Here is a 15,742-nt window from a genome sequence, read left to right as displayed (position 1 = left end):
AACAGGGATGGAACAGATATTTATTTTCTATATCATTTGCTGCTTCCTTGAGACAGGTGTCCCCATATTTGCCCCTGTCCCTGTCTCTGTCCCGTGTTCATCCAGTTCTCCTCACTTTACCCCACTTTTCTCACATCCTAAAAAGCAGCCCAGAGGTTTCTCCATAAAGATAGTATTTGCTAAAGTCTCACTCAATAACCATTAAGATAGTGCCTTGGCTTTTTGCTACTCACATTAAAGATGCATGAATGTGATTAGGTATTAGTGTATTTACTATAGAAAATTAATTTCTATTTATACCATGAAAATATATGTTAAAATATTGGTGCCTAGATTTAGGAAAACTGATGATTACATAATACTTGGAATACAGAGATACATATGGTAAGTAGGGTCTGTATCTGACCTAGTCCAGGAACTGTGCAAAATGATACTTGAGAAGAGGGGCCTTACACCTGTAATTATTGTAGGTGTCATCTAGAGCTTGGCTGCTCATTGTGGTCCATGGACTGGCAGCTTTGGCATCACTTGGACGGACTTTTGTTCAAAATACAGCTCCAACCCTGACTGATTGGATTAGAATCTGCATTTTAACAAGGTCATAATTTACATGCACATTAAAGTTCGAGGAGGCCTGGGCTAAGAGGATTTTTAGAGATGGTGGAGAAATATATGCAGAGCACGATGTTGAGGACATATTATAAGAAATGATATTATGTAAGGATGGTTCAGATAGAATGAATTCCATGGTGGCCTTCCTAAGGATATTATTTCTTTTTTGTCCTAAAGTAGACAATTAGAAGTTGACTTTTAGAAGCTGGACTAGCTGCCATGAATCTGTACCTTTCACTGTTCTGACTGAGAGAAGAATAAGGATCACCCATTTCAAGTCTGAGATAGCAATCCATGATTTTTTAGTGGTCTAGGAAACTGTAGAAGACTCACTATTATGAAGATGCCAGTTCTTAAATTAATATATGGTTTTAATGTGATTTCATTCAAAATATCAGATTGGATAAGGTTGATAATAATTTTCATAAACATGAAAATTTTAAGCTGTATCATAAATGATATTTGTAGGCACAGTGTGGCAAACAGTAGGAAATACTTGAGGCTAGAGGTGACTGTTTTCAATGTTCCCATGGCCTGGGTCTTGCCTGACTTCCATCATGGTCAAAGGGATTATTACAGCAGCATGCCTGTTGTCCATTCATGGAACCCCATTGGTAAGCTCTGTCTACCATCACAGGGTGAGTTCAGACCATCTGTGTAGCCAGCTTGGTCAGCATCGTATGTGTGTAGCCTCACCATCCTCACGGCACCCTGCTGAGTCCACTGCCAACACCACTTCAGGACAATGAGAGTGATGGGCACCGTGAAGCACTGAAAGTCTTTCAGTTCCATCTGATCCAATCATATGCTGTGTATTTATGACTGTAGACACTTAAATGCAGACAGACATGTTCTCTTAGGGATTCTGTAAGAAATACCTTGTTATTTCTTGCAATTTGTTCTGGGTGTGGCCTCATTTGGTGTCATGCCCAGGGGGCTGCTTCAGAGTTACCATCTCTCACGTGTCGAGGCTTAGGATGAATTTCCTGTCATAGGGTGATAATTAAGGGAGAAGCTTTACTAATGAAAGGCAAAACATAAAGGCCAAGGGCAGCATGGGAGGAGAAGACCTGGATCCCTCATCCTCCTATCATGCCAAAGAGAGGTGTGCTGGGTGCAGGGGTCTGGGCTGCTTAGCACTAGACATTCCAGGTTTGAAGTATCAGCTGTTTATAGGAGTTGCCATCCTTGACTTCTTCATGTATAATTTAAATTGCAGCTTTTATCACTTCCTGGAAAGTGTAAAGACCTTAGAGCCCTTATCTGCATTTATTCTTTCCATCTTTTATGCTAGTATTTTTCATTATTTATAGCTAATCTAAAAATAGCTATTATTTGCAACAAGAAGACATATTTGAGGCTTAATCAGAATAAAAGTTGATGTTTTGGAGTGTGCTCGAAAGTTCTGGAGACCTAATGGACAGCATGGTGACTATAGTTAATGATTATTGTACACTCAAAATTTTCTGAGAGTAGATCATTCTCACCATACATACACATACAAAGGTAACTTTGTGAGGTGATGGATATGTTAATTAACTTGAGTGTGGTAATCATTTTGCAATGTATATGTATATCAAAACATCGCCTTGTATACCTTAAATACCTACAATTTTTTTCTGTCAATCATACCTTAAGAAAGATTAACAAATAAAAAAATTCTAAAAATTGTACATAAAGATACCACTTGAGCTAACAGAACTATAAAGAGAACCACTGTGTGCCCCTTATAGGATAGAACATTCGGTGTCTATAGTATGAAATGGCAAAGCACTGAATTAAACTTCTGCTTGTTAGATTTTGGAGTTGAGGCAATGTACCCACGAGGAACTTGTTTTGCTTCATAGCTGCTATTTTTAAATATAATGGAGAGATTACAGAGTGGAAAAATAAATCAATAATTTAGTTACTTATTATGACCTTGGATTACATAACACAATAAAAGGAAAGGCACCAGTTAGGGTTCTGCAGCTGAAATTTTGAATAAAAACTCATGTCCAATATGTGGCTATGCTTTAAAAATCTATTTCTCTTTGTTCTTGTCATACTAAAGGAGTTCATCGACAAGTTTCAAGCAAGATATGAGTTTGCGATGCCTGTGACAGAAACAATATACCTATTCATATTACATGTCCACATAGAAAGAGAGAGTACTGATTATCTAAAAATTGGATCTTGATCATTAGAAAAGGAAAATGGGTTTTAAATCGTTTGAAAAAATTAAAATCCAAGCCCACTTGTAATATTTTCTCACTATCCATTTGCCTAATCAGGATTAGGATATGAGTTCAATAATAATTTGAGGTGCTAAATAACAATCAGACTGGGAAAATGAAACTTATTATTAGAGTGAATTTCAGGACTATTTGCAAAAACATGGCTGAAACATGAGCAGAATATTGGAATCCAGATATTAAAAGAAGGCAGTTGAACCAGGTAGAATGTATTATACCATTAGGTCTCATTAAAAATTACATATTCCAGGCCAGGCATGGTGTCTTATGCCTATAATCCCAGCATTTTGGGAGGCCAAGGCAGGAAGATCACTTGAGCCAAGAAGTTTAGGACCAGCCTGGGCAACATAGTGAGACCTGTCCCTACAAAAAATGCAAAAATTAGCTGGGTGTGGTCATGCACACCTATAGTCCCATCTACTAGGGAGCCTGAGGCAGGAGGACTGCTTGAGCCCAGGAAGTCGAGGCTGTAGTGAGCCGTGATCACACTGCCATGGCACTCCAGCCGGGGTGACAGAATGAAACCCTGTCTCAAAAAGAAAAAAAGGCCGGGCACAGTAGCTCACACCTGTAATCCCAGCACTTTGGGAGGCTGAGGCAGGCAGATCACTTGAGGTCAGGAGTTCAAGACCAGCCTGGCCAACATGGTGAAATCCCGTCTCTACTAAAAATACAACAAATAGCCAGGCATGGTGGCAGGCACCTGTAATCCCAGCTACTTGGGAGGCTGAGGCAGGAGAATCACTTAAACCCGGGAGGCAGAAGTTGCAGTGAGCTGAGATTTTGCCACTGCACTCCAGCCTGGGCGACAGAGCAAGACTTCATCTCAAAAAAAGAAAAAAAAAAAAAGAAAAAAGAAAAAATAGGAATACATATTCCTATTGCAGCAACTGGAAGTGATCTTAAAAAATGTTCTGTATCGGCTGACAGATATCTATTTATAGTGCTAACTATATTTTTTACATTAAAAACTCAGACCCTATGTGGACAGAAAATTAGCATTAACCTCTGAAAATGGACTTGGCTATTCCACTCTAAAATGAGATTGTTTTAAAGTGTTTGGAAATTTATAAATGCTAGACAAAAGCAACCTAAACTCATCACCACCATTACCAACGTCACCACTACCACCATTGCTAGCATCATCATTGAGCATCCTAAAAGCCAGTAGTAAATGCATTTTTATTCACTATTTTAATTTTCATCAGAAAGACTTGTTTCTCTTACTATAAGAAGGGATATAAAGATGTGGCCTCACAGTCAGAGTCACAAACCTTTCAGAGCAGCAAGATAGGCAAGAAGTCTGCTTTATAACCAGGGCAACATACACTTTAAAAAATAAAAATAAATATGAGAAACACATAGTTTGAGTTCTGTTTAAAAAACTTCAGAGATCCCCCAAACCACAAGTATTTTCACCCAAATCTTCTTGGAATACTCTTGTATTTCATGAGTTAATTCTGGTTCTTTATCTCCCCTCCCTTGGAGGAGGAGGCACAGGGAAAGCCTTCCTTTTGGGCAGCTGTGAGTTGAGAGGAGAAGGCTATGGTTTTGCACAGCAAGGGCACGACTGTGAAGCACTGTGTCTTGGCTGCTGGCACAGAAATAAACTCCAGAATCCTCCAGTTCTGCAGGCTGCACCTTCAGAGTAGAATACGTCCCTCCAGTCCTTTCAGCTAAGAATCGATTGTTGGGCATACCGGACTCATCCTGTTTAGACTCTTTCACAAAATGTAACAGAAATTTTATTTCGTTTCCCATAACACGCCGATACCAATAAAGATTATCATGTCCAGAAACTGGGTCACATCTCAGAGTCACAGTCTGGCCCTTCTCTATTACGCTGTGGCTGGGGAACTGAGTAACTCCAGCTTCTATGTGCTCTGTGGGAAGAGACAAAAACAGAATACATGACATGAATAGACTGGGATAGGGTACAGCACAGATATTTAAGTACCTGAAGACTCACTTGCTCCCAGGAGACAAAGGGACACTAAACTGAGAAGCCTGGAAACCATGGCAGGACCCAGGTAAATCACGTTTCCAGATGAAGGAGCTTACAAGGATGAGAAAAAGGAAAGCAAATCTGTCTCTTGGCCCTGTAAGATGTGGCCTCCAGTGACATCAGCATATTAGCCAATGTCCACAGTCTCAGGAGCTCCCTCTAGGGACATGAAACATAGAAGACCTAGCCAGGGTTCTCTGAAGAAGATTGCCTCTAGAGGGGGCAATGGAGAAAAACTGACATCAATTAAAATCAACCTGTTTATGCATTTGACTAGGTGTTAACCTTATATATACCACTCATAGCTCCTGAGTCTGATGTCTGGATCCTACCTCATCCCATCTGGCCCTGTCTTCCCTCATGTATCACATCCCCATAGACTGTGGGGCATTTTAATCTACGGTAGCTATTGTTGCTATTGCTAATGATCAATACTTACCTCCAAATTCTCTTTTCCCATTATCTCTCTAATGCACTCCAATCAACTTTTTCCCCCACCACTCTCAAACAGCATGCTCAAAACATGAAAGATTATCTTCAACTTTACTCCACCAACAGCCTTCCAGCTGAAAACCTTAGAGTGGTTCCCAAATCCTCTTTTTCTATCCCACCCTATAGCCAATCCATTAGCAAATTCAACTGGCTCTATCATGAAAATACACTCAGAATCCATTCATTTTTTCATCACCTTTGCTAACCCTCAGGACAAAGCCACCATCATCTTTTTCCTGGATTACTGCAATAGATTCCTAACTGATCTCCCTGCTTTCACCTACTTCTGAACTAGCTCTCAAACTCAGCCCTCTAGAACATGCTAGATCATGTCACTCATCTCCAAATCATCTACTAGCTCCCAGTTTTATTTGGAATAAGAAAACAAAACAACAAAGCACTTAAGGCCATCAAGGTCTTAAATGATCCATCCTGCCCCATTACCTCTTGGAAGTAAAGTCTACCACTCCCTTCCTTAATTTTTCAGTCATATGGGCCTCCTCATTGGTCCTAAAATATTTTTTTAGGGCATTTGTACTGGCTCCTCCCTCTGCCTGGAATTCTTTTCCCCCAGATACCTACATGTCTCTTTCCTTCATCTCCTTGAAATCATTGCTCAAAGGTCACTTCCTCATTGGGCCCTACTCTGAACAATGTATTGTCATTTCAACGCTCCTTACTCTGACAGTCCTGGTCTCCCTCACCCTAGTCTGCCTTTTCTTTTCTGCATTGCAGGTATCACCTGCTAACACACTATATGCCTTACTTATTTGTTTATCTCTGTCTCTCCTTCCCCGCAAAAATGTAAACATCAAGTAGACATGAGTCTTTGTCTTTTTCTTTTTAGTATGTGCACTGAGAACATAAAACAATGCCTAAAACTCTTTCAAGAGGAGGTACTGCTGGAATAAAATCTTGAAAGGAGACTAGACTTTTCCAACGAACTATGGAAGGCACACCCCAGACAGGGGGACATTGAAGTCTCAAAATTATTTTCTTTCATTATAGTTTGAGATGGGTGTCAGATAAAAACATGACAGCAAGGTTTGCAGAAAATATTATGAGAACATGAGTTTCTTGGCCTAGTCTCAGGTTAACTGGACATATTGGAGTGTGTTAATTTTGAGTGGCTGCTATAAAAATTACCACAAAGTTGCTGGTTTACGATGACAGAGATTTATTCTCACAGTTCTGGAAAAGTCCAAAATCAGTATCAATGGACCAAAATCCAGGTGTCATCAGGACCATATTCCCCCTGGAGGCTATAGGAGAGGATTCGTTCCTTGCCTCTGTTTCTAGTGGCTGCCTCACTCCTTGGCTTGTGGTCACCTCACTCTAATCTCTTCTCCTGTGGTCACATTGCCTTCTCTTCTCCATTTGTGTCTGATCTCCCCCTGGCTATCTCTTATAAGGACACATGTAATTGCATTGAGGGCCACCAGGCTAATCCAAAATAATCTCCTTATCTCCAGATCCTTAACTTCATCACATCTGTAAAGTCTACTCTCACCATCTAAGGTAACACAGGCAGATCCCAGGGATTAGGATGTGAATGTCTTTGTGGGGAGGGGTATTACTCAGCCAGCCACACAATACAAAATCTGGCTTTTGGAAATTCTCACAGGTATCATTTTCCTGCAATAGTAATGCATCAACTTTAATCTTTTGTACTTAAATCTGACATGGACCTTCTCTTCACAATGGAGCCTCAATATTTGCCTCCTCACAAAACTAGCTTTGGTGGAGTCTGTGTGGCCCAGCATGCTTGGGATTGTGCACAAAGGAGACTACAGAGGGAGCCCCTGTCTCAGAGAACCATCAGAGAAGCTCTAGTGATGGGCTTCTGAATGATGGGCTTCTGCTCAGCCTCCCTCACCACCCCTCCACCTCACCACGTTTAGGATGCAGTGAAGCAGAGGTCAAGAGGAAGAAGAGGTTGATTCTAGGTCTAACTGAGAGCTCCAAGACTGGGGAGTAAGGACAACTTACGGCAGCTTCACAAGTTGGCTTGATAGGGACTCAGGTGACCCAAAGCTGGAGAATTGATGTCCTGTAGCTATAACAATACTACCAAGTGACTTTATATCCTTCATCCAACACCCACTAGTGCTAACATCACACAAACTAAGAATTTGACATTGGCACAACTAAGCTAAAGACTGTACTCAGATTTCCCCAGTTTTTCTAATAATGACCTTTTCCTGCCCTAGCACCTAATCCAGGATCCCATTCTGAATTTAAGTGTCATATCTTCTTAGTGTTCTTCAATTTGTGACAGCCTCTTTCCTTGTTTTTAATGATATTGACATTTGAAGATTACTGGTCAGGTGTTTTGTAGAATCTCTTTCAATTTGGATTTGTCTGATGCTTTCTCATTATTAGACAGGAATTATAGATTTGGGGGAGGAATATTACAGATATGTAGTCACATGATAACATCACAACATTGCATCATAAGAGAATGCACATGAGGTTAACAAGACTTATTATGGGTCATGTTTATTAACTTTGGTCACTCGGTTACCATTTTTCTATTTCCCGTGTCTATTCATTAGAGGCAGGCCACTGAATCCAGGAGAGGGGAATCTAGAGGGATGAGTATAAAAGAATGTGTGGGCATATGTTAAAACCACCATATTAATTAATATTTTGGGGATGACACTTTGTGACTGTACAAATGACCCATTTCTTCTTAATTAGTTATTAAAGTTATTAGTTATTAATTCGTAATTAAAATTAGTTACACCCACTAATTTTAGCACTCACTATTGGGTTTTATGTGCGGCAATTACTCACAGTGGTGTTGTCACAGTGACTTTTCTATTTCCCTCTGTTTCTTCTACATATGCAATTTGGAATTCTTCAGTAAGAGATTGTCCTTTCTCACATTTTTTATTATTTATTTATTTATTTAATCATTTCATTCTCAGTGTGAACTTGTGAATTTTCTTTTACAAATTGTTCCAGCCTTAGTCATTGGGGAAGCTCTTTCAGAATGATTCCTCTGTCCTTTTGAGATATGTCCCATCCTTTTTTTTTTTTTTTTGCACACCTCGTTACAACATTCTTGTATTTTTTACCTCAGGGTCCTAGAACCAACCCATTATTCACACAGGTATGTATTCATTTCCTTACCATTGTATCTATACATTTAAAAACAATAAATTCATACTGATATCTCCAAACAGGTATTCTTGTACGTTAGAAATATTCTTTAGTTTTGCTCTGAGACTTAAGTTACTCGGAAACAGTTTGATATTTTGAAGTCTCACCCACATAGGCCAGGAGCCAAATGTGGCTTATTTAGTGAAGGGCTTATTTTGCTTTTATACTGAGGCATAAGTCATCTGAAACCTCTACTGATTGACCCATGAATTATTAAGTTTCCCATTCTCACTGCAAAAATATACATATACATATATATATGAGAGTAATATATGTATATATTACTGTCAGCCCTTTGTGAGCTCCAGGCATTGTTTCCTCTAATCTTGTTGAGTGGCTCTTTCTCCAACCTTAGGGAGTTTCCTCACACATGTACTGCTTACAGCACAGCTGAAGGGTTAAGGGAGACCCTAGGAAGGTCTCCAGGATTCTCTCTGTGCAGCAATCGCCTTTTCAATGCCCTGTCATGTGAAATCTAGCTGCTTTGATCTTGTATTTACAACTCTGACTCAGCTCAGTGAGATCACCCAGCTCTGCTTGGATTCCTCTTTCTGGCCCAGGGCCTGGAAACTCCCTCCAGGTATTAAGACAGTCATAGTTCTCAGCTTGGTTGTTTCCATCTCTCAGAGATCACTGTCTTCTGTTGCCTACTTCCAATGTCTTGACAACCGTTATTCCAAATGTTGTGTGAATGTGTGTGTGCAGGGGGACAGGGTGGGGGTTGGGGTGTTAGCTGTTTCAAGCAAGAAGTTAAATCTAATTCCCGTTAATCTATCTTGGTTGGAAGCAGAAGTTTACTCCAGAACCGTATTGAATCTCTTAATGCCAGGGTCTCCAAGAGTTTTAATGGTTATGGACCTTTTTGTCAGTTTTTGGGTATATGGTGTACATTCCATGCAGAGTATATTTCATTCCAAACACATGTGAGACACAGTCTGAAGATTCAATTTTTCTCTCCTAACTTTTCCTTTTTATCTATCACCCAAAGGCCTGACCAAACATCCAGTTTCCAATTATGTTTCTGGGTCTTTGAGGTGTAATACTTTTACTTTATAAAGCCTGGGAGCATTTTGAAGCTCCAGGATTAAGGCAAGCAATGTAATTCTGGCTGTTTTCTGTCATCTCTTTCATATGGACATTAAAATCCCAGCTCCAGCTGTGAGGCCTATACTGCTCTGAAAACTTACAGGTCTTTATAATTTTAAATTCCCCTTAATACTCTGCCTATAAGCTCTTGCTTTTTTTTTTTTTTACATAGTAAATTCCTTTTTCTTTTTAGTTTGTCTGTATATTGTTTTATAGCAGTGGTGTTGTTTTAAATTTTGATGGTAAATAGTGTATCAAATTTAAAAAGCAAAAATTTTAAACAAAGACAAAGCTAATCATGTTCTTTCTGGTCTTTCTATATTTTCTCTCTCCAAATAACCAGCAAAATATATCACAACTTTTTTTCTTCCTTACCCAAGCATATAAAACTATATATAAACTTAACAGGGATATTTATTGATTTATTTTTTTCTTAAATAATTTTATGTGCCATGGATTATTTTGAAAATATTTTCCCCTTGGAAGTTCATCTTTATCATTCCTACAAGAGAATGGATAAATATGCCTATTCAGCATTCTTTTAACTTTTTTTGTACGTATGAAGTGAAGTGCACACACACATAAAAGTGATAGAATCATACATTCTGGGTGCATAACTTTTTTTAGTGCTTCTATAATTGTCAAAAGTATAACTATAATTGAAAGATGAAACTGATGAACTCATTAAAAGGTAACAAATTCTTTTAATAGAAGAAAAGTATATAATTTTATATGCATAGAGGGACTTACAGACCTCAAGACACACTCTATCATTATAATACTGCTTGACAAGGGTAAGGGACATTTTATGTTCTCTGTGTCATTGAAAGGGGCACAGAGTAGACTCCATTTTATTTTCCAGGTAAGAAACAGAAAAAGAAAAGAGCTGAAGACATATGCAAAATTTCACAATCACCTTAGAACACATAGTCTAAGTCGGATAAGGAATATAGTACATGAGGAGATGATATATAGTGCAATATTTGCAGGAGAAGTCAATTAGTGGTCCTGATGGGGTTGAAGAATTGCTGCAGAACTAGTACCAGAGATGAAAAGAGAAGCCCGCATGAGACAATGGGATGCTTGAGGAAACTATTTGGGGGTAATTCAAATAATTTGTCATTGGAATCTAGAAAAAGAAAGTGGAAATGAATATCTGACACAAGGTGAAGGAAATGATCATTTGAAGTGAGCAAGTGAAAAAACTGGGAAGCCAATATTGATGTTGGAAGTCATCAAAGATGTTGAAAGTTTTAAGGTAGAAGAGAAAAGAAATGGCAAAGAAGCCATAACGGAAAGCAGCAAAGGAGATAAGCATCCATGTGCAATGGCTGCACAGTTTTAAGCTCACTCAGTCACTTGAAAGCTCCAGTCTGTGACACTCGCCCTCAAACTTGGACTCAGGCACCCTTGTGAGAAGTATGTGTGGAATCCCAGGAACCATCACACCCACTGACTTCCTACCAAAAGTTTCCTAACATGATGTGTCCTTATGACCTGTTCTTGCCTTGCCTAGGGACATGTGGAACACGAAACCTATGTACTTCCTGTGCTAGGGGAGGAGCAAGAAAGGCTGCTGAGAGCTGCTGGGTACTGGAGGAGAAGAGGAAGCACCAGGGTTTCTGCACAGGGAGCAGGTGATTCTGCAGCGCTGTGACCAAACCACTAGCACAAAAATACACAGCTGAGTCCCTGGGTTCTGAGGGCTGGATCTTCAGAGTGGCTAAAGTTGCATCAAGCATCTCTGCTGAGAATCGATCCTTCGGCATCCCTGAATCATCTAGAGGAGCCCGGTTGCGGAAGTAAGCCAGCAACTCCAGTCCTTGCATCATGGTCTGTCTGTACCAGAAAACAGTATTGTGGCCTAAAATTGGCTGACATCTCATAGTTACTTCTTGTCCCATCTCTGTCACCTTGTGCCTTGGTGTCTGGGTGACTCCAGCATCTATAAGCTCTGTGAAAAGAGATAGAATTTGGGGACAGAATAAGAAACATAATTGGAATCATAACTGGCAATATCCAAAAATGCAGGTGCTTTATTTGTGGGGACTCACCTTCTCCCAGGAGACAAAGAACCACACAGCAGAGGAGCCTGGTGGCCATGGCAGGGTGGGACAGGTGGAGCCTTCACCTAGATGAGGCCCTTGTGGGCACGAATACAGGAGCTGAGGATTCTAGACCTCTCACCCAGAGTAAAAGGGGGACTGTCAGTGACATCACCATCTCTGTCCCTGCTCAAAGGACCTTCCTCCAAAGGTGAATGCTAAGTCTCTACAGAAGATTGACTGAAATAAATTACAATTACTCTGGGATGTGTTTGGTTCACTCAAAGACTCCAAACATCCCCATTAGCTGTCACCTCTCCTATCTGCAGTGCTTCCGCGGCATTGCACATCACATCACCCATTCTGCTTTCTCTGATGCGTCACATATTGATCTGCCTGGTGCATATTGCCACTTAGGTGTACCATCAGCACCTCAAATTCTGGACATCAATAAATTACTTGTGAAATCTCAAGAACTTTATTGTTCCCCTTACTGGCCATCCTTATATCCCAGACACACAAAATCAAAATAATGTGTTGCTTAGTTAGAGCTTTGCCCCAGATCCCTCCTGGAAGCATCTGGACCTCCATGCTCCTCATGCAGAGAACAAGGTGGCTGCCCTGGAAAGAGATAGAACTGTGCAGATTTTATTTCCAGTGAGGGCTGGAGATGGATACTCTCGTGCTCCGTGACTCCCCCAGCCCACAGCACAGTGTCTTCTGCATTTCTGGAGGACAAGGTCCCATTTCGCTTCTCCAGGGTAAGGTTCAAAATTATGTTAATTATTTGGGCATGGGTGAAGATTGAGCAGTGATAAGTAAGAGCTTTGACCTTCCTTGAAAACCACAATAAGGCACTCTCCAGTTAAATGTGATCTTCCTCTTACTTCTAAGAAAGCACTAACAGGTTCCTTTAATGATTAACACTTGAGTCTCTTGTTATAGTAAGTCAACCAATACTCACAAATAAATTCTTTCTGGTGAGGGGGTGAAACTCTAGAAAATGGCCTGCTTTTTAGGGTATAAATAGTAGTAAGAATTCTGTTCATAGAGTGGATGTGACACACTAGTTCCATGTCTGTGCTGTTGGCACAGAGATTTTTCCTCCAACACCCCAAAGAGGGGAGTATGTCAAGTGACGGAGAAACATATGACTGGCAGGGTGAGAAGTTACAACTGTGATATTTTTGTAATGTTAGAGAATCAGCAGTAACCACTCCTTTCTGGTCCTGTATTTGTTTGTGTATGTGTGTGTGCTGGTGCGGGGTCTTGTGCTTTCTGCAATCAGGTGTCTTCAGACTCCATAGCATCCTGAGATTTGTGGATGGAGAAGGCAAAACCTAGATATAGGGCTTAGGAAGGAAGATGAAAACACAAACATAGAAAACACTTTGATTCAAGGCCACAATATTCTAGGATAGGGATTAAAAAAATTTTTTTTAGCATATCCAGGTCTAACCTCTTCCAGGGTACAGAGTCATGAAACAAAGAAACTGTGAGCATATAACAAGAAGAGCACATGAGTGAGGTATCTCCTTCCTCTGTGCTCTGATCTTCAATGGAAAATGAAATCAGAATTTGGGACACCATAGGCCCTGGTAATTTTTCTGATGATATTAATGTATTTGTCAGCTTATGAGGAATGAGGAGCCCTCTGACTTATACCACAGTTAGGCTGTCCTTCTCAGGCCCTGACTTAAAGCCCCCACCACATCAGCATAATGGAACCAGGCTAGGTTTAAAGGAAAGCCCATTCCAACAGCTTCCCTCATGTTCCTGAAACCGTTGCTGTCTCAGTGATTGGCATTAGCTTATGAAACAAGATTCTTATGTGTTTCTTTTAATGAAGGCCACTTATTTGAGCAGGAAGAGGCTTCTGTGACTATACTGTCACAGAGATGACCCTGTCCCACTCTCACGTAACATAAGTATGTTGAGCATTACAGGGCAGGGTCCTTCTCTACCACAATATTGGCCACAATTGTTGCAGCCTACCTCTGTGCCACCTATGAAAACATTTCTGTGGGTTAGTGAGAGTTAGTTTGGAGGATAAAAGGAGATAGGAATCATGTGTGCTCTTTTACTTCTTCTCTTTCTGACCCAAAAAAACCCCTATAACTTTTTATTGTAATTTGAACTGCATTCTACTAGTGGTATATCAGTGGCTTCTTTGTCTGACAACCATCCCAAACTTGCCTAAAATCCCAACCTCACTATTGGTCTTAGCCCATTCGCACAGGTTTAGAAGTTTTTGGGTCCTCCCTTCTCTTTCCAGTGCTTTCTCAGTGCTCAACAGGTAGGACTCATGATTCAGGTACCAAGCCTGAGCTGCTTCTTAGTTTCCCACGGCCTGACAGTCCTCTTAGCAACTCTAAAGTGTCAGTGAGTGGTTGTGGCACTGAAGGCACTGAAGGTGGCCAGAAGGACTCAGTCACTAAAAATGAGCCCTTTGTCAAGACCCAAAGTAATATATGCTGTGTTACATTGGCACAGTGGTCATGCGCAGGGGTAACCACTCTTTCTGACCTAAGATTCAAAACACCTGAGAGAAAAATACTCATGTCAGATCAACTGAAGTGGAAATGTGAGCTTTGATTCTGGTAAAGAAGGGGCTGAGCTTTGCAGCTTGTTGGGCTACCTAGCATTCTCCTGAATCGAATATGCCCTTCCATTACCTTTTCCTTAGTGGACAGGATCCCCTACTGAATAAAGAGTTGGCTCACTAATTTTTTTTTTTTTCTTTTTGAGATGGAATTTTGCTTTTGTTGCCTAGGCTGGAGTGCAGTGGCGTGGTCTCGGCTCAATGCAACTTCCACCTCCTGGGTTCAAGTGATTCCCCTGCCTCAGCCTCCCATGTAGCTGGGATTACAGGCTTGTGCCACCATGCCCAGCTAATTTCTGTATTTTTCGTAGAGACGAGGTTTCACTATGTTAGCCAGGCTGGTCTCTAACTCCTGACCTCAGGTAATCCACCCGCCTCGGCCTCCCAAAGTGCTGGGATTACAAGCGTGAGCCACTGGGCCTGGCCTAGCTTAAGCTGAATTTCTAGAAGTTTGAAAGGCTTTGTAAATTTGTCCTGTTCTTTCTCAAGCACATGTAGTATTAGCAATATTCACTAGAATTAAATTCCTTCTTAAATTTTATGTTTGTACTTGTCACTAGTCTTTTCAAAATATTCTAGATTTGATCTCTGTGATCTTCTCTATTGAGAGATGTGCAATGAACAATGTCTGGATCCTCTAAAGCAAGCACTATTAAGATAAATATTGAATATCTTTAATTTCCTTGGTTGAGCAATTGTATCTAAAAGGTATTCTCATTTTTTGTTTGCCTGCTTTTCCTTTAATATATTCCATCTTTCTTACACTTTCCTAAGAATCATAATTTTAAAAATAATTAGGCAGGCTCCTTTCAAGCACAGGCTAGAGCTGAACATCAAATAATTTGAGAGTCTTCAATTGATGTCTCAGGGCATCTCTTCTCAAGAATGTCCAAATTGCATATAACCCTTTATATAGTGTTGATTTTAAGTCATTCCTTAACAAATCCCCAAATCCTGTCTTCCTCTGAAAAGTTTATCTAGTCTCCCCTCTGAGATCCTGCATCTTTGTTTTTCCTCCATGAAGATTCTTTACATCCAGTTATCCTGCCTGCCTTAGTAACAACCAAAATAAATCTCTTCTAATAACTCCTTGAGAGCAGTTGACCCTGAGTGCATTTCCTCTTCCCTCTAAAATTGATCTTTCCTGGATATGAGAGCCTCTTCTTTCTTTCTTTTCTTTTCTTTCTTTTTTTTTTAATTGGGGGTGAGGTCTCACTCTGTCACCTAGGCTGGAATACAGTAGCATGCTCTTGGCTCACTGCAACTCCTACTCCCTAGGCTCAAGTGATTTTCCCACCTCAGCCTCCCGAGGAGCTGGGACCACAGGCATGCACCACCAATCCCCAGATACTTTTTTTTAATTTTTAGTAGTGATGGAATCTCACTATGTTGCCGAGGCTTGTCTCAAACTCCTGAGCTCAAGTGATCTGCCTGCCTCAAATTCCCAGAGTGCTGAGATTACAGGTGTGAGCCACCACACCCGGCCGAGAACCTCCTCTTC

At 40.5% G+C, this 15,742-nt stretch overlaps 1 long non-coding RNA gene and 1 gene segment (V, D, J or C); one reads left to right on the top strand and one right to left on the bottom strand.

Annotated features, from left to right (window-relative positions):
• LOC134810586 (uncharacterized) overlaps positions 1-15,742 on the top strand; it is a 91,065-nt gene that overhangs the window by 15,853 nt on the left and 59,470 nt on the right. The window lies entirely within an intron of this gene.
• Positions 11,004-11,889, bottom strand: LOC104007458 (T cell receptor beta variable 12-5-like). The segment is given in 2 exon segments: positions 11,004-11,548; positions 11,649-11,889. Coding segments are annotated over 2 exon segments (513 nt in total).

Source organism: Pan troglodytes, chromosome 6 (assembly GCF_028858775.2).
Source record: "Pan troglodytes isolate AG18354 chromosome 6, NHGRI_mPanTro3-v2.0_pri, whole genome shotgun sequence".
Classification (NCBI taxonomy): domain Eukaryota; kingdom Metazoa; phylum Chordata; class Mammalia; order Primates; family Hominidae; genus Pan; species Pan troglodytes.
Note: the sequence above shows the minus strand (reverse complement) of the source record. Positions and strands in the feature narration are given on the sequence as shown.